At 40.2% G+C, this 18,967-nt stretch overlaps 1 protein-coding gene across 1 annotated transcript in view; it reads left to right on the top strand.

The window, feature by feature from the left end:
* ARSH (arylsulfatase family member H) overlaps positions 1-17,107 on the top strand; it is a 26,973-nt gene extending 9,866 nt beyond the window's left edge. The window contains 5 exon segments of the mRNA XM_023198619.2: positions 2,522-2,658; positions 7,686-7,820; positions 11,140-11,302; positions 13,025-13,146; positions 16,740-17,107. Of these exon segments, the coding sequence (XP_023054387.1) occupies positions 2,522-2,658; positions 7,686-7,820; positions 11,140-11,302; positions 13,025-13,146; positions 16,740-17,107 (925 nt within the window).
* Positions 17,108-18,967: the final 1,860 nt, after the last annotated feature.

Genomic DNA, 18,967 nt, shown 5'->3' with positions numbered 1-18,967 from the left:
CAGACACATACCCAGACACATACTCAGACACATACCCAGACACATACTCAGACACATACTCAGACACAGCCGGAAGAGTTCTCTGTCCATGAACTGTTGGGAGGTGGCTCTGTATTTATAGATACCTAGTTTTAAGTTTTCTATGTTCAACACAAGCTATGCAGGCATGACTGTAATGAGCTCTCATCATCCCATACCAGCTCACTTCTACATTACAAATTATTATTATTATTATTATCATTTGGAGACAGGGTCTCACTCTGTCACTCAGGCTGGAGTGCGGTGGTGCAATCATAGTTCACTGTAGCCTCAAACTCCTGGGCACCAGTGATCCTCTTACCTCAGCCTCCTGAGTAGCTGGGACTACAGGCGCACATGGCCACACCCAGTTAATTTTATAAAATTATTTTTCCGTAGAGACAGTGCCTTGCTATGTTGCCCAGGCTGGTCTCAAACTCCTGGGCTCAAGCGATCCTCCTGCCTTGAGCTCCCAAAATGCTGAGATTACAGGTGTGAGCCATTGTGCCCAGCCTAGATTACAAATTAGAGGCACATTAAAGTTGTTGGTGTGGATTCTCATTGACACTGTTTGTCACCTTCCTTAGTGGGGTTGACAGGGAGTGGAGAGGGGAGGCTATATTGTTACTCCACCAGGCTGAAGGGTACGCAGTGGAATATCATTCACTCATATGCCCCTGTGCCCATCAGATTCGTTATTTATTCCAACACGACCATGAGAACAGTGATCCAGCCACCCACTCAGCTCTCCGTTCATCTTATCTTCTCTTCCCATCCCAACCCGTTTGCTTGGGATACCTTTTTGGGAACATATTCAGTCTCCGACTCCTTCCCTTCTTTCTATGCTGGTTGTTAAAATGTGTAAAGGAGTAACTTTAGAATGACTGCATGTAGCAATGCAAAACACAAGGTCGGCCAGGCGCGGTGGCTCAAGCCTGTAATCCCAGCGCTTTGGGAGGCCGAGATGGGTGGATCACGAGGTCAGGAGATCGAGACCATCCTGGCTAACACGGTGAAACCCCGTCTCTACTAAAAAATACAAAAAAACTAGCCAGGCGAGGTGGCGGGCGCCTTAGTCCCAGCTACTCAGGAGTCTGAGGCAGGAGAATGGCGTAAACCCGGGAGGCGAAGCTTGCAGTGAGCTGAGATCCGGCCACTGTACTGCAGCCCAGGCGACAAAGCAAGCCTCCGTCAAAAAAAAAAAAAAAAAAAAAAAAAAAACACAAGGTCAGGGGTGGTGGCTCATGTCTGTAATCCTAGCACTTTGGGAGGCTGAGGCAGGAGGATTGCTTCAGCCTAGGAGTTTGAGACCAGACTGGGCAATATAGTGAGCTCCCATCTCTACAAAAAATGTACAAAATTAGCCAGGCTTGGTGGCATGTACCTGTGGTCTCAGCTCCTTGGGAGGATGAGGTGGAAGGATCACTTGAGCCCAGGAGGTCGAGGCTGCAGTGAGTCATGATTGCACCACTGCACTCCAGGCTGGGCAACAGAGTGAGACTTTGTCTCAAAATAAATAAATACATAAAATGCAGAACACAAAAAGCAAGATGTAAATGAGGGGAATTTATTTCTCTCTTGAGGTAGGCAGGCTACAGATACAGTGAGGTTATTCACACCTCAGCTTTTATCTTGTTCTCTGCCACCTTTGTGAGCAGCCTCATGGCCCAAGGGAGATGCCAAAGCTCCAGCCATCAGACTTATGTTCCAGGAACCATGAAGGAGGTGGAAGAAAGCAAGAAGGGAAAACGGAAAGTAAGGAGCATCAAATCCTTACTGTGGCACATCTGAGTCTGTCCTTAAGATACGATTCTTCTGAACTCATACCTAAAAGAACACTTTGAGACAATAGATGAGGAGAATTCATACTTTATAACTCATTCAGCAAAGATTAAAAGATTTATTAAGCTGCTACTTTATGTCAGATGCTAAACTGGACACAAGAGAGTATAAAATGAACTGCATTGAACATTTTTGTTGTTGTTGTTAAGACAGGGTCTCACTGTGTTGCCCAGGTTGGAGTGCAGTATTGTGATAATAGCTCACTGCAGCCTCCACCTGCCAGGCTCAAGTGAACCCCTTGCCTCAGCCTCCTGAGTAGCTGGGATCACAGGTGTGCCATTATGCACAGCTATATTTTTGAATTTTTTTGTAGAGATGGGGTCTTGCCGTGTTGCCTGGGCTGGTCTCAAACTCCTGGGCTCATGCAATCCTCCTGTCTCAGCCTCCCAAAGTGCAAAGAATATAGGCATGAGCCACTGCGCCTGGCTATGTGAAACATTTCACTGGGAACACAAATGTTCTGCTATTCTTTGTTCCTCCTCATATCCTTTCAACATAAACCTTGTGGTATTTACCACTCACCGGAGAGGTACTGTCATCTCAAGTACATAGAAAACCTCCAGCAACCATTATGAGATCTTTTCATCAATGCAGAATCGCATTTAAATGGTGGAAATGGCTTTATTTGTGAAGGTAATTTTGGTAACTTTCTACCCCTTAGGGTCAAACGGGAACCTTTTCTCCTCTTTTTTTCCTTCCTGCACGTACATACTCCACTCATCTCCAAAGAGAAGTTTGTTGGGCACAGTAAATATGGCAGGTATGGGGACAATGTAGAAGAAATGGATTGGATGGTGGGTAAGTATTCAGTGACAGAACTGTAAATATCTGAAGTACGGGCTATAGAAAAATAAATCTGTACTGTCTCAAATTATGTCCAGCCCCTTGCACAGCATAAATACCTGATAAGTGTTTGTTTCATCCCTGAATTGAATTAAAAGATGGCTTTTAATTGTTAGCAATACCAGTGAAATATATTCCCCAATAGAAGTCACAGTTTGTAAATATAAGTTTTCCCATCTTTAAAATAAAGACAGTCACTTTTCTGAAAAACTCATCGGCAAGATAAATAAAGTTGCACTGTGAAGAATACTGTAATTCCTGGCCGGGCACACAGTGGCTCACACCTGTAATCCCAGCACTTTGAGAGGCCGAGGTTGGCAGATCACTTGATAAGGTTAGGAATTCTAGATCAGCCTGGCCAACGTGGTGAAACCCCGTCTCTACTAAAAATATAAAAATCAGCCAGGCATGGTTATGCGGGCCTGTAGTCCCAGCTACTTGGGAGGATGAGGCAGGAGAATCACCTGGATCCAGGATTCAGAGGTTGCAGTGAGCCAAGATCAGACCACTGCACTCCAGCCTGAGTGACACAGCGAGATTCTGTTTCAAAAAAAAAAAAAAAATTGTAATTTCAATTCCTGGTTATTTTGATGGATATAAAGGGAAACGTTATTCTGATTAGTCAGTTCTACAGGAAATACATAGAAATTTGGGATGGGGATTTAACACAACTAAAGCAATTTATTTCAAAGGCATAGTGTTCACTATAAAGAAACGCTAAGGATAATAAATTAGCAGGCAGGAAGCGTCACTGTATGCATTCCAGAATAATAACTAGCTGTGCTAGTTGAACTGCATTCACCCACCCTGCCTCTATGTACCTGACAGAGTTGTCCTTCCTCTCAGCAATGGTGTTTCATTTTGGAATACAGTACTTTTCTTCTTCTGAGTGCAAACTTCTGAAAACGGTGCTCTGCCAAACCATCTAAGTTAACAATCTCCCAGTTATCAGCCGCCTCTGTCTATTTATATTGACTGCCTTTGAAAGAAACAGAGCTATTTTCATTTAAATGCATTTAAGGGGTGTTAATCAATCAAATTTTATTATAAATAACTTTCTTTTCTCTGAGAACCACAATCTAAATGAGCTATAAAATACTATTTAAAATTGCCGAAGAGCTAGTGGTGTCAGGACAAAGAGGGGAATCCTGTCATGGGATAAATTTCTCTTGTATATTTCCACTGTGTGTATTTCCCTCAAATTCTAGGTACCATTGTAATATTTACCATCTATATTTAATCCCAAAGAGGAGATAAAATACAGAGAGGGGCGGGGCGTGGTGGCTCATGCCTGTAGTCCCAGCACTTTTGGAGGTCGAGGCGGGAAGATTGCTTGATCCTACGAGTTTGAGACCAGCCTGGGCAACATAGCAAGGCTCTATCTCTACAGAAAATTACAAATATTAGCCAGGCATGGTGTCACATGCGTGCCTTGGAGTTCCAGCTACCTAAGAGGCTGAGGAGGGAGGATCACCTGAGCCTGGGAGGTGGAGGTAGCACTGCAGCCTGGGTAACAGAGCAAGACCTTGTCTCAAAAAAAAAAGAATACAAGGAAAGGCAGTGCTGCCAGGCTGCCAGTAAGGCATTTAAGCAGAAATGGGGACACAAAAGAATGTATTAAAGGGAAAAACTTAAGGGCTTAAAGGGAGCTAATCCCTGACATTCAAACCCTTTTTAAGCTTGTTGAACTAAAGCTAAGCTCTGTATTTCTTAATTTAATCTTTGCTGTGAGAAGTGTATGTGTGTGTATATATATATATATATACACCCAGTTGCAGTTATTTTATTTGCATGGTATAAATTACAAATCACTTTATGCATAATACTATAGCTAGTTTTAATAGGAATTAAACACCATATGTTATATACATATATATACACACATACACCATATGGTTTATATGTATATACATGTTATGTGTTATATATATACATAGTACTGCATATTGCATATACACACATTTATTATATATAATTTAATTCCTTGGTAATGAAATACAAACGTTGAAATGTGTTACAGTTAAAAACCGCTATAACATTGTAGCCTTTATGGAATTATATAATTGGGATTTTTTTTTCTCTGCTTCTTTTGAAATTGCTTTTACTATATTTGTACTTAGTGAAAGGACAGTTTCCTGCAAAGGGAATTTCTGTTAAAGTCTATATCTGAGTATTTATCACTGAGAAATAATTAGGTTTGTTTTACGGTGTATGTAAATACATGATGAAGACGTGTTACAAAAGCTAGCAATTGCATTATTAAATAGCTAATATTATTTGACACAGGAGAAATGATGAGTAGCTATTTTTCTGCATAACATCTCCCAATATTCTGAGTTTTCTCCATCATTTCGTACAAAAATTCTACCAAAATGAAGACATATTGAAAGTCAGACAGGTATCTCTGTGGGTATTATTTTACTATTTAACAATATGAGTATAAAACTCACAGGTTTAGTAATTTATTAACTTTACTCAAAAATAAACCTTAACAATGCTATACTCGTGCAAATGCAAATACAAGGTGCAAAATGAACTTAATGAGTCTTCAAGAATTCAGTGACATTTTAAATTTTCCAATGAAAGAAACTTGTACCTATTATAAAGCACTTTTAATCCCCCCCTCCCTTTTTTTTTTTTTTTTTTTTTTTAAGATGCAGGGTCTCACTCTTTTGCCCAGTCTGGCTGGAATGCAGTAGTGCGATCACAGCTCACCGCAGCCTTGACTTCCAGGGCTCAGGTGATCCTCCCACCTCAGCCTCCTGAGTAGCTGGGACTAAAAGTGTGCGCCACCATGTCTGGCCAATTTGTGTGTGTGTGTGTGTGTGTGTGTGTGTGTTTTGTAGTGAAGGAGTTTTGCCATCTTGCCCAGGCTGGTCTCGAACTCTTGGGCTCAAGTAAACCTCCCACCTCGGCCTCCCAAAGTCCTGGGATTACATGTGTGAGCCACCGGGCCCAACCTTAATCACTTTTCATTATTGGTTTCTTTCCAGTTGTCTTTGGTAAGAGGTCTTATAAGTGATCTATTACCGTTAGTATTTATATATTCATATGCATCTGTCTATTTTCACTTTAGACACTCTACGGACAATTATTTGCCTATATATTTGTTTTGAAACAGAAAAAGAATTTGCAGCTACTATATTTGCACAGTATAAATTACAAATCACTTTTATGTTTTTTTGATATTATAGCCAGATCTAATGTGAATTGATAATTTACATATAATTACTCTCTTCCCAGAAAGCCTTTATAATCTTTCATCTTACAAACCCTGGGCTTTAAAATATCTTAATTTCTAATTATAACATTTCTAAAAAATAGTACATGTCACTTGTAAAACAAATCACTTTTGAACAGTGGATAACAAAGGTTAATGAGTTTAAGTATCAAGAGTTTTCTGTGCAGCTCGTTACATTTTCTTTTATCTCTGAATGGGACAAAAGCATCACAGAGATGATCTAGTGTAAAAGAGAAATGCGGTGTGACCTCAGGCCCAGGACAGTGTTATCTGTTGATTAGCAAATGCTCAACAGACATCAGAAAGGAAATGAATGTTGTTGGGAATTTTGCTAGAACAGCTTTCTACTTATTATTTTAAAAAACTGTCCTCCTGAGGGATTGTCAACACCTTAAAGACAGTGTCTGCTGAGTCTAGCGCAGCATTAATTGTCATTAGATCCTAACCATAACCCAGACAGCAAGAATAACCTGCAATTTCCATGTAGACTTCAGATAGCAGCCAGGACAGCAAAATCTCTAAGGGAGGCGGTGCTGTGCCCTGGAGTGCGAGGATGGCTTTGCTCATGTGTTCCTGGAGGTGTCATTTTGCAAACTGTATTTTTAAAAACTAATGTTCATTGGTTTATTTAACTGCTGGGCCTAGTTGGCATTGTCTATTTGAATCGTTTGGGGCAATGATGCTATTATATATTATTACATGATTTGTATAATAAAATAGACTTTATTATATATTAAATAATAAAATAAGGAACATATTATACAATAACATTATATAATAAGCCAATACTTTATATATTATATATGAACTATTCTACATTTTAAATTAATATAATTAATGTATTTAGTATATTTAATATAATTTATATAATTACATTAATATAATAAAATTAATGTGATAATATGTGACACACAATATCATACAATTATATAAAATTATATAGTATATATTCATATAAATGATATAAATTTATGATAAAATTTCATATATTAATTATATATTATAAAATTTAATATATTCCTTATATATTATACATTTATTAAATATACTCATATTTTATCTTATATTTAATATATTTTCCTATATATCTGTAAAGAAACATATATTTTTACATATTACATTGATATACAAAATACTGTATAATAAAATAATATTTACAAGTTATATAATTATATAACAATTTTTACACAATGATGTAGTGTATTAATAATCATTATAAATGATTATATAATGATGTTTCTAGTATCATAAAGTCATATGGTATAATAATACATAATATGTATTGATTATACATATTGCAATATATTTTATTCTATTCCATAATTGATTACATTTTAATATATAACAATTCTTTATGCATTTCTAATACATCATGTTATATATTAATATGTATTTGTAAGAAATATGTACTATAGATCATACAATATATAATAAATATATAGTTAGTAATTAAAATGTATAAAAGTATATATTATTATATTAAATATAACATATATTATACATCATTACATTATATATTAAATATTTTAACTGCTGGATATAATATATATTATATACACTATATTACATACAGTTTAAAATAGTATATATTACAATATTATATGATTAATTATACAATATTGTGTAATGCAGAATAACGTTTAAATGCCATGTGTAATAAATGCATAGTAGCAAACATGTAAGAAAGCAGTGGTGATCTGCATCGAGAGGTCAACGTCTTTGTGTCTCTGACCCTCACCAGGGAAAATTCTGGATGCCCTAGACCAGGAGTGCCTGGCCAACAACACCTTGGTGTACTTCACCTCTGACAACGGGGGCCACCTGGAGCCCCTGGACGGGGCTGTTCAGCTGGGCGGCTGGAACGGGATCTACAAAGGTGATTGTGCGTAGAGAACCAACACCTGTCCATTTAAAATCAGTAGTCTCTACTGGCTTTGCGTTTGCTTGAATTCATTTGCCATGATGTTCAGATATTTTTATGTGAGTCAGAGTCTTATTAAGCTAGACCAAAAAAAAAAAAAAAAAAAAAAAGCTGCAAATTTTGGGGCAGTTTCCAAGAGCTTCAAAGTAAAATGTTTGAAGCAATGCCAACCCCATGAGAGAGAGCATAGGATCTCAGTGACCATCTATGGCAGACTTCCCAGCCTCCGCACGATTGACATTTGAGTCTGGAGGATTCTTTGGCTGGGGGCCTCCTGTGCCATTGTAGGTGTTGAACAGCGTCTGTGAGTTCCACCCACAAATGCCAGTAGCACCCACCCCAGAGCAGCGACAACCAGAAATGTCTCCTGACATTGCCCAGTGCCCCCTGGAGGCAAGGTCATTTCTAGGTGAGAACTGCTCCTTTAGATTAATCCTCACTTGGATTCTCAGATGCAGGTTTTTAATTCCATAACATCAATGATGCTATTTATTATGCTTTAATGAGTGTTATGTCTATCAGAAAAAAGAGTTTTTCATTTGACTGGGGTGCCTATCTCCTCATGGCTAGCAGATTCTTCCAGCTCACTTTGATAGACTTCAGGCCCAGTTGTTCAAGAACTCCATAGCACCCACTCTGAGGCATCACCAAAGGCATGGCAACAGAAAGAGTCATTTCAGAAAGAATTCAGTATTTGCTCTTTTTCCCTCACCCCAACCTTCCAAGTAAAACAAAACAACTAAAAGGGTATCAAAATTGTCATCATTATAAAATCAGAATGTTTGAACTTCCTTGTATTTCATTAAAAAGTTCTGTGTGTGTCTTATATATATATTTTCCTATCTAGATAATCACTATGTGTACATATTCACCATATTAATTGTATATAATATATAATCATATATTCATCATATGTGATATATAATCCTATATATAGTCACTATGTATGTATAGTTACTATATTCATTACATATAACACATATAATCCTACATATTCGCTATATTCATTATGTATAATATAATACATGTAATTTTACATATTTACTACATATAATATACATAATCCTGTACATATTCACTATGTATATATAGTCATTATATTCATTATATATACACATAATTCTATGTATTTAGTATATTTATTGTATAGATCATTATACATAATTTTATATATTCAGTATATATAATATATAATTCTATAAATATATTTACTATGTTTATAGTCACTATGTTTATTATATATAGTACATAGAATTCTATATATTCACTGTGTAGAGTATACATAACCCTACACATATTCACTATATATACTCACTATATTCATTATATATTACACATAACCCTATATATATTCACAATATTCATTGTATATAATATATATAATTTTATATATTCACTATATTCAGTATAATATATATAATCCTGTATATATTTGCTATGTATATATAGTCACTATATCCATTATATATAATATATATATAATTCTCTATATATTCATTGTATTTACAATATAAAACCCTACGTATACGCACACAGATAGGATTATATATAGTGAATATATATATGTAATACATATATAGGATTGTATATACTGGATTATATATTGCAAATGAATAGAAGTGAGCTCCTGAAAGCATTCACCTCCTCTGACTTGTCATGTAGTCTTGCTGTAGTCATCACTGTTAATTAGCAAAGATTAAATTGGTACTAAGCCTAGTAGAAAAAGTGGGGAAACATATACATACCATCTAATGAAATGTGATTATTACAGTCATGATGATTCTAACTGTACATATTATATATTGTAATAATTATAATTGCATGAGTATGTGTGAGTGTAAAGTCCCTGTCCTTAAAAAGCGCACATAACCCTGGAATAGGACTCTGGCAAAATTGTTGTGAGCATTTCTCAGGCTTTGGGACAGGATGCCTGTTTCTCAGGGTGCTTCCTGTGAAGCAATGAATTCAATGGATAGAGAGATTTAGATCTCCTGGGTAAACAATTGGTTTTGTTCTAGTCTAGTTACGCCCCCCAGCTCTGCCCCATAAAGATACAGGTTATTAAATAAGATGAAGAAAACATCAGGATGGCTTTATGATTGTGTGTTAAAAACACATAGATTTGCTTCAGGGAGCTTGTCAAGTTTTTCTTATAATGAAGAATGGTGCTACTTGGGAGGCTCAGGAGGGAGGATTGCTTGAGCCCAGGAGTTGGAGGCTGCAGTGAGCTATGATCGCGCCACTGCACTCCAGCCTGGGCGACAGAAGGAGACAGTGTGTCAGTTAAAAAAAAAAAAAAAAATGGTGCCAAGAAGCTGAGCTGCCTTTCAACACTGGTTAGACTGGTAGATCAGTGAATGTGTCTGCAGTGAATTTTACCTAATTTTCTGCTAGAGGCTTCCGGTTTTGTGTTTCTTCGTAATGCTTCCTGTCAGACAGGTGCACACATAGAAGGCATTCAATAAACATTTCACATAGGAAGAGACCTTTTCCTCCAGAGAGGCTCCTATTTTTTCTTAAAGAGTCTAGACATATGGTCTTGACACTGGCATTTGGCATAGGGCCATTTTTCTAATCTGTAACAACCGCCTCAATCTCACCATTGATCTTAAGGCAAGGGCTTCATTATTTGTTTTGTGCTCAGAAACACCCAAGGGGACTTTTGTCTAAGAAGTGATTCTTAACTCTGCCTCTGGCCATTTTTCTACTCACACTCCTCTCTTTCTTCCTCTGTATGGGAAATCACGGGGTAAATTTTTTTAGCTTGTTCCTCAAGGATCAGTATAATGTGGATAAAACCCGTCTTTTTCTTTTCTCTTTTTTCTTTTTTGGAGACAGAGTCTCACCCTGTCACCGAGGCTGGAGTGCAGTGGCACAATCGCAGCTCACCGCAAACTCCACTTCCTCGTCTCTGATCCCCCCACTTCAGCCTCCCGAGTAGTTGGGACTATGGGCATGCACCACCATGGAGTGCAGTGGGGCGATCTCGGCTCACCACAACCTCCGCCTCCTGGGTTTAAGCGATTCTCCTGCCTCAGCCTCCCAAGTAGCTTGAATTACAGGCGCCCACCACCATGCCCAGTTGATGTTTTTGTATTTTTAGCAGAGACGGGGTTTCACCATGTTGGCCAGGCTGGTCTTGAACTCCTGTCCTCAAGTGATCCGCCCGCCTCAGCCTCCCAAAGTGCTGGGATTACAGGCGTGAGCCACCGTGCCCGGCCAATATGGTTGGGTTTTAACTCATCTTTGGTTGTGTTGTAATCTTTGGTTTTAGGTGGCAAAGGAATGGGAGGATGGGAAGGAGGTATCCGTGTGCCAGGGATATTCCGGTGGCCGTCGGTCTTGGAGGCTGGGAGAGTGATCAATGAGCCCACTAGCCTAATGGACATCTATCCGACGCTGTCTTATATAGGTGGAGGGATCTTGCCCCAGGACAGGTATGGAAACAATGGTTGCTCCTAACCTAGGGTGATATATTTGAACATATGTGGATATACTTTATAATTCTATGTGTGTGTGTATATGCATAGTATATTACTTAATTATCAATATTCTGCCCATAGGGCCAGATGTCTTTCTCCCCTTGGTGCATGGTGGAATATTTTGTTTTCTTCTTAGAGTATACCTTAATATTCTTTGTCATATTACACTTATGAAGGTGTGTGTTTGACTGTTCTCATGCATCATCACATCCCTCACAGCTTGTAGACCATTACACAATTAAATGTTAAATGATTACTGAATGAAAACATGTATGCATAGAGCAGATGCGGTGGCTCATGCCTGTAATCCCAGCACTTTGGGAAGTCGAGGCAGGTGGATCACTTGAAGTCAGGAGTTCGAGACTAGCCTGGCCAACATGCTGAAACCTCCATCTCTACTGAAAATACAAAAATTAGTCTGGTGTGGTGGCACGTGCCTGTAATCCCAGCTACTTGGGAGGCTGAGGTGGGAGGATCGCTTGAACCCAGGAGGTGGAGATTGCAGTGAGCCAAGATCTCGTCACTGCACTCCAGCCCGGGTGACACGGTGACACCCTGTTTCAAACAAAAACAAAAACAAAACACGTATGTGTGATTGCATGTGTGCTAAATGATATTATTGTTTCTGGTTTGCACTTTGTCTATGAGGTTTTTTTTTTTTTTTTTTTTCGAGACAGAGACTTGTCCTGTCGCCCAGGCTGGAGTGCAGTGGCGTGATCTTGGCTCAGTGCAACCTCTGCCTCCTGGGTTCAAGCGATTCTCCTGCCTCAGCCTCCCAAGTAGCTGGGACTACAGACCGGTGCCACCACGCTCAGCTAATTTTTGTATTTTTAGTAGAGATGGGGTTTCAGCACGTTGGCCAGGATGGTCTTGCTCTCTTGGCCTCGTGATCCACCCACCTCGGCCTCCCAAAGTGCTGAGATTACAGGCATGAGCCACCGGGCCTGGCCTTGTCTATGAGCTTTAAAATGAACACATACATCCTGTGCTTTAACGATTTAATTCCATGTGTGTGGGGTGATATCTATTCATTAAATATGAAGTTTTACTGGAATCAAAAGAGCGTAAATAGCTTAATTTTTCCAATCCACAACATTAACTCATATTGTCTTGCAAGGTATCAGGATAATAGTTCCAGCTGTTCTCTTCTTCCATGACCTCAGAAAATGAATGTTTTGTTTCTCTTTCTTTTTGTTATAAAATGAGGGAAAAGGAGAAAGTTTTAAGAATTCCTTCTTCTGCCGGGCACGGTGGCTCATGCCTGTAATCCTAGCACTTTGGGAGGCTGAGGCGGGCGGATCACGAGGTCAGGAGTTCAAGACCAGCCTGGCCAACATGGTGAAACCCCGTCTCTACTAAAAATACAAAAATTAGCGGGGCATGGTGGCGTGTGCCTGTAATCCCAGCTACTTGGGAGGCTGAGGCAGGAGAATTGCTTGAACCCGGGAGGCAGAGTTTGCAGTGAGCAGAGATTGCACCATTGCACTCCAGCCTGGGCCACAGAGCAAGACTCCGTTTCAAAAAAAGAAAAAGGAAATTTTTCCTCTTTATCTTTCACCTCCTTCTCTTCCTCCCCTTCCTTTTCCTCCTCCTCCTCCTCCTCTTTCTTCTGCTATAAAATGCGTGACTGAACCATGCCTCTCTCATCACCTTCTACATGCCCCCTTCTCTCCCAAGAGTGATTGACGGCCAGAACCTAATGCCCCTGCTGGAAGGAAGGGCGTCCCACTCCGACCACGAGTTCCTATTCCACTACTGTGGGGTCTATCTGCACACGGTCAGGTGGCATCAGAAGGACTGTAAGTACGAAGGCCGTGGACACGTGGAAAGATGATAAGGGCCCTGTTCCCATCTCCTGCATCTCCTGGAGGAAGTTGTACCATGTGCGGATATTGCCCAGCCATGATGGTGCTTTTTCGCTGGGAAAGCCACATACACAGCGCACTGCAGTAGGATTTTTATTTTACTTTTTTATTTTATTTTATTTTATTTTATTTTATTTTATTTTATTTTATTTTGAGATAGGGTCTCACTCTGTCACCCAGGTGGAGTGCAGTGGTATAATATCGGCTCACCACAACCTCTGCCTCCCGGGTTCAAGTGATTCTCCTGCCTCAGCCTCCTGAGTAACTGGGGCTATAGGCACCCACCACCACAACCAGTTAATTTTTGTACTTTTAGTAGAGATGGGGTTTCACCATGTGGGCCAGGCTGATCTTGAACTCCAGACCTCAGGTGATCTGCCCACCTCGGCCTCCCAAAGTGCTGGGATGACAGGCGTGAGCCACTGCGCCCAGCCTGCAGTAGGATTTTAGGGGGATGTGTTTGTGAGAGAGATTTGTGCCCAAAGGGTTTCATTTTAAATTTTAAAAATATTTATAAAATAAAGATGAGATCTTGCTATGTGGCCCAGGCTGGTCTCGAACTCCTGAGCTCAAGCAATCTTCTCTCCTCGGCCTCCCACAGGTGTGACCCACCACAGCCAATCCACCCAAAGCGTTTTAGCTTAGGGAGGTGAGTGTTGACACAGACAGACCAATGCCATTGCAATATTTTCATGACTTAGATTTTCCGAGAGAAGGGGCTATACCCTACCACACGGGTTCACGGTGGGAAGCACCAGGGCTTGACTTGGAAGCACAGGCAGGAAGGAATGAAGAGCCCGGGCCACAGCCTTTATTATTAGGGTTTCCAAGGGAAAGGTCAGGCAGAGCAGGGTGAACAGCTTCAGACTGGTAGTTTGAGTAATTACAGTAAGTTTGGAGCAACAGGGACTGTCCCTAGCTGCCTGGTACCTGGTGCTTGGTTGATTTAGGTCAGATCACATATCAGCTTACTGGGTGAGAGTTAGATAAAGGAGGTGGTTGCTTGCATAGGAAGGGTATGTTCCTAAGTGAGTTGTTACTATTTGTGTTAGTCCATTCTCATGCTGCTGATAAAGACATACTCAAGACTGGGTAATTTATAAAGGAAAAAGAGATTTCATGGACTCACAGTTCCACATGGCTGGGGAGGCCTCGCAATCATGGCAGAAGGCACATCATACATGTGGAAAGCAAGAGAGAATGAGAGCCAAGCGAAAAGGGAAATGCCTTATAAAACCATCGGATCTCGTGAGACTTACTCCTTACCATGGGAACAGTATGGCAGAAACTGCCCCCGTATTCAATGATCTCTGCCTGGCTCTGCCCTTGACCTGTGGGGATTCTTGCAATTCAAGGTGAGATGAGGGTGGGGACAGAGCCAAACCATATCACTAGTTTTAGGAATCAGCTAGCCCTGGGAGGAGTCTTTCCCCAAGTCTATAAGGCCCCTCAAGCTGTCAAAATACTAGCCCGGCACAGTGCCTTACAGTTGTAATCTCAGCAGTTTAGGAGGCCAAGGTAGGAGGATTATTTGAGCCCAGGAGTTTGATATCAGCCTGGGCAACATTGCAAGACCCTGTCTCTACAAAGAAAAAAAAAAAAAAGAATTAGCCAGGAATGGTGGCATACAACCGTAATCCAGCTACTCAGGAGGCTGAGTGGGAAGTCTGAGGCTGCAGTTGCAGTGATCGTGCCACTGTACTCCAGCCTGGGTGACAAAGTGAGACCCTGCCTCAAAAAAAAAAAAAAAAAAAAAAAAAAAAGTCCAAACATAGGATACAGAAAATTAAGAAAACATGATTAATGTGTGTGTGTAAGTATGCATTAGCTTGTGTGAATGTATACATGAGAGAGAGAACAAGAGAGAAAGAGAGACTGTGAATACCCACAACTTAGGGATGACTGAAGTGATTATTCTAGCAACGAGAAGCACATTTTTCAACGTGGCCTGCATGGTGGTTGCTTCTCTCCACCTTCCTTCCTTTCTAACATCCTAGTGATTGTTTCTGTCCCACATTCACGCTATGGGAGTCAATACAAACAAATATAAATTAACAAATAGTATTGATTGCCTTACACCTGTAAAGAAAGGTCTTCTGGAGTCATTGCATGGAATTCCAGAATTCTTACTTGGTTGGATTTAACTTTATTTGCAGGAGGAATTTTCTCTGATGGGATCAGTCACTTGTAGTGTGATGTATCTTCATTTTGATGTGGATAGTTCCACATAAAACAATTACAAAAACAAAAATAAGTAAAAACCTATGTTTTTAAGATTCTATATGAGTGCAGGACATGATCAATGATAAATAAAACAGCCCCGTAAACTGCATAAGCCTCCCAAATTTAACTATAGAGGATTATACAGTAGAATTTTTTTGTTATTATTTTTTCTCATCATAATTCGAGAAGTTGGGAGCATGGGGCTGACACAGTGCTCAGTACCACGGTCATTGGAGCAGGATTCTTTGTTTCCACTTAGCCACCTCTGACACGCTAGCTTTCATTCTTATGTGTCTCACCCCATGGTTGCAAAGTGGCTGCAGTTCCTCCAGGCATCGCAGCTGTACTCCATGCAGTAAGGAGGGAAAAAACCAAAGGCGGTAAAGAATCCAGTTAGATGATTTAATCCTATTTTAGTAGGAAAGCACAGCTTCTCTGCAAGACTCCACCAGTAGACTTCGGTATAATCCTCATTGACCAGAGGCTGGGGAATGCTTATGTTTTCTATCTAAAATTGATCACTGCAGCCAGGCATGGTGGCACCCCAGCTACTAGGGAGGCTGAGGTGGGAGAATCACTTGAACCCAGGAGGCAGAGGTTGCAGTGAGCCTAGATGCTGCCACTGCACTCCAGCCTGGGCGACAGAGTGAGAGCCTACCTCAAAATAAATAAATAAGTAAATAATAAAACATAAAAAAAATTGATCTCTGAAAATCGATTTGCTAACCATTTCATATCAGAAGAAAGAAGAAAGGGAGGGAGCGAGGGAGGGAGGGAAGGAAGGAGGGAAAGAAAGAAAAGAAGGAAGAAAAAAGAAATGGAGGAAAGAAGGAAGGAAGGAAGGAAAGAAGAGAGTGAGAAAGAAGGAGGGAGGAAGGGAAGAGGAGGGAGGAAAAGACAGAAAAGGGAAGGAGAAAAGGATAAAGAATGATTAATTTTGCCAAATTACTTTTGTCAATTTCAGATGTGAAAGTGGTATTTAGCCTTGGATCACTTTTAATTTTGTTTGTACCTAATCAGATTGAGGTAGAATTTTAATTTCGTATTCCCAGAATTACCCTATTCCCATCTGGGTCGTCATTGTTATCTCCAAATGTTCTCATGACAAAATTTCTAAAAATGTCTTCAAGTTTGCAGTAAAATTGTACATTGTTCTTAGAGTTGAAGACATGCTACTGTTGCTGTGTAATTTTGTGCAGAAGAGTATTATCAATACTAGAAAAAGCATTTGAGAAAAACATCTTTAATGAAAAGAGTCCTAAAATCACCACCAAGATGGTATCATAATGCAACTTACTTTTTAGGTGCAACTGTGTGGAAAGCTCATTATGTGACTCCTAAATTCTACCCTGAAGGAACTGGTGCCTGCTATGGGAGTGGAATATGTTCATGTTCAGGGGATGTAACCTACCACGACCCACCACTCCTCTTTGACATCTCAAGAGACCCTTCGGAAGCCCTTCCACTGAACCCTGACAATGAACCACTATTTGACTCCGTGATCAAGAAGATGGAGGCAGCCATAAAAGAGCATCGTAGGACACTAACACCTGTCCCACAGCAGTTCTCTGTGTTCAACACAATTTGGAAACCATGGCTGCAGCCATGCTGTGGGACCTTCCCCTTCTGTGGGTGTGACAAGGAAGATGACATCCTTCCCACAGCTCCCTGAGACCATGGGGACCATGTGTTACCCACCACAAACTTACTGTTACAATGGTCATAGGAGCAGAGCTCACCTGACTGATTCATTCCATTTGGGATAAAAACTGATGGCCTCACCCACTGTTCTATCCTCAGAAATCAGTTCTTTCAAGAGCTCAGTGAAATTAAAGTGGGTCCATATATAACAGTGAACCTGGAGGGGAGCATTTGTTGTACAATTTTTTTCAGTATATAATTGTGCCATTGCCCAAGGGAAAGAGCAGATCAAGGTGACTTCAGCAGATTCTTGTAGAGCTTTTTGTTCCTAGAATTCATGGAAGCATCAGGTCCAATGTCATAAGTTAGAAACTTTTGCTTGCAGATTCTATACCCAGGCATGCTAGCTTTCTAATAAATCATGATAAGTACTTAATTTTTTCATGAAGCAGAGGGTCACATAAAACTCGAAGTAGTACTATTATAGTCAGATTGACTTCTTGATTTTCTCTCTTTCCTTCTTTTCTCTTCCTGTCCAATACACATCTGGTTATGAGAAAAAATACTGGGCTGAAGTTCTTGACTTTGCTTCCTGGTAGCTATATCATCTCTGTGATTTGGTTTCTTCATGTGTAAAATGAGAAAACCAGTGTCTACTTCACGTAGTAGCTATGAGGATTACATGCATTAATTAATGAGAAATCACCTTGTGTAGAATAAGCAGTCAATAAATATTATTATTACAAATGTTGTTGTTGTAAGCATCATCAATTGCAGTTATGATTCCTTAAACACACACAGTAAGAAAAATGGTGAAGAGTCAACATTTAAGAACAAATAAAGAAACATGACTGAAACAATTATTTAATTGAAGGAAGGCATTTGGCAATACACATAGGAAGTAGTTCTAAGCAGGATAAACAAACATAAATCCCAAATTTGAAGCATCTGTGACTGCAGACTACGAAAGACAAAGAAAAGATCACAGATGGATGCAGAGCAGGTGAGCCTCAAATTGGGGCTTAGCCTGGGAGGGTTCTTGGCTTCCCTCAGGAAAGAATTCAAGAGTAAGCTAGTGGTGGAAGAAACAACTTTATGGAGAAGATAGCATCACAGTTCTGTGACTGCTCCTGCAGAGAGCGGGAGCTCAGGGCACTGCTGCAGTCATATTTATACCCACTTTTAATCACATGCAGATTAATGGGCAGTTTACGTAGAAATTTCTAGGAAAAGGGTGGCAACTTCTGAGTGCTCAGGTCATTGCCATAGAAGGGGGCAGTAACTCCCATGTGTTGCCATGGCAATGGTAAACTGATATGGTACGCTGGTGGGTCTTATGGAAAGCGGCTTCCATGTTTTAACTGGTCCTCAATTTGGTCCTCTGTCTGCTTCTGCTGCTTCTTCTCACCATTCCTGGGCTCAAGCAATCTTCCTGCCTTGGCCTCCCAAAGTGCTGGGATTATAGGTGTGAGCCACCACATGTGGCCAACAATGAATGTTCTTTATTTTATTTTATTATAGTTTATATTTTGAGATAGAGTCTCACTCTGTCATCCAGGCTGGAGTGCAGTGGTGCGATCTCAGCTCACGGCAACCTCTGCCTCCTGGGTTCAAGTAATTCTCCTGCCTCAGCCTCCCGAGTAGCTGGAATTATAGGCACACACCACGACACCCAGCTAATTTTTGTATTTTTAGTAGAGATAGGATTTCACCATGTTGACGAGGCTGATCTCAAACTCCTGACCTCAAGCCATCCACCTGCATCAGCCTCCCAAAGTGCTGGGATTACAGGCGTGAGCCACTGCGCCAGCAACAATGAATGTTCTTAATATCACTAACCTGTGCACTTAAACATGATTTAAAATGGTACATTTTGTTATGTGTTATTTTA

The sequence above is a fragment of the Piliocolobus tephrosceles genome, chromosome Y (genome assembly GCF_002776525.5).
Source record: "Piliocolobus tephrosceles isolate RC106 chromosome Y, ASM277652v3, whole genome shotgun sequence".
In the NCBI taxonomy this organism is placed as follows: domain Eukaryota; kingdom Metazoa; phylum Chordata; class Mammalia; order Primates; family Cercopithecidae; genus Piliocolobus; species Piliocolobus tephrosceles.
The sequence above is the reverse complement of the archived record's forward strand: the minus strand, read 5'-3'. Positions and strand labels throughout refer to the sequence as shown.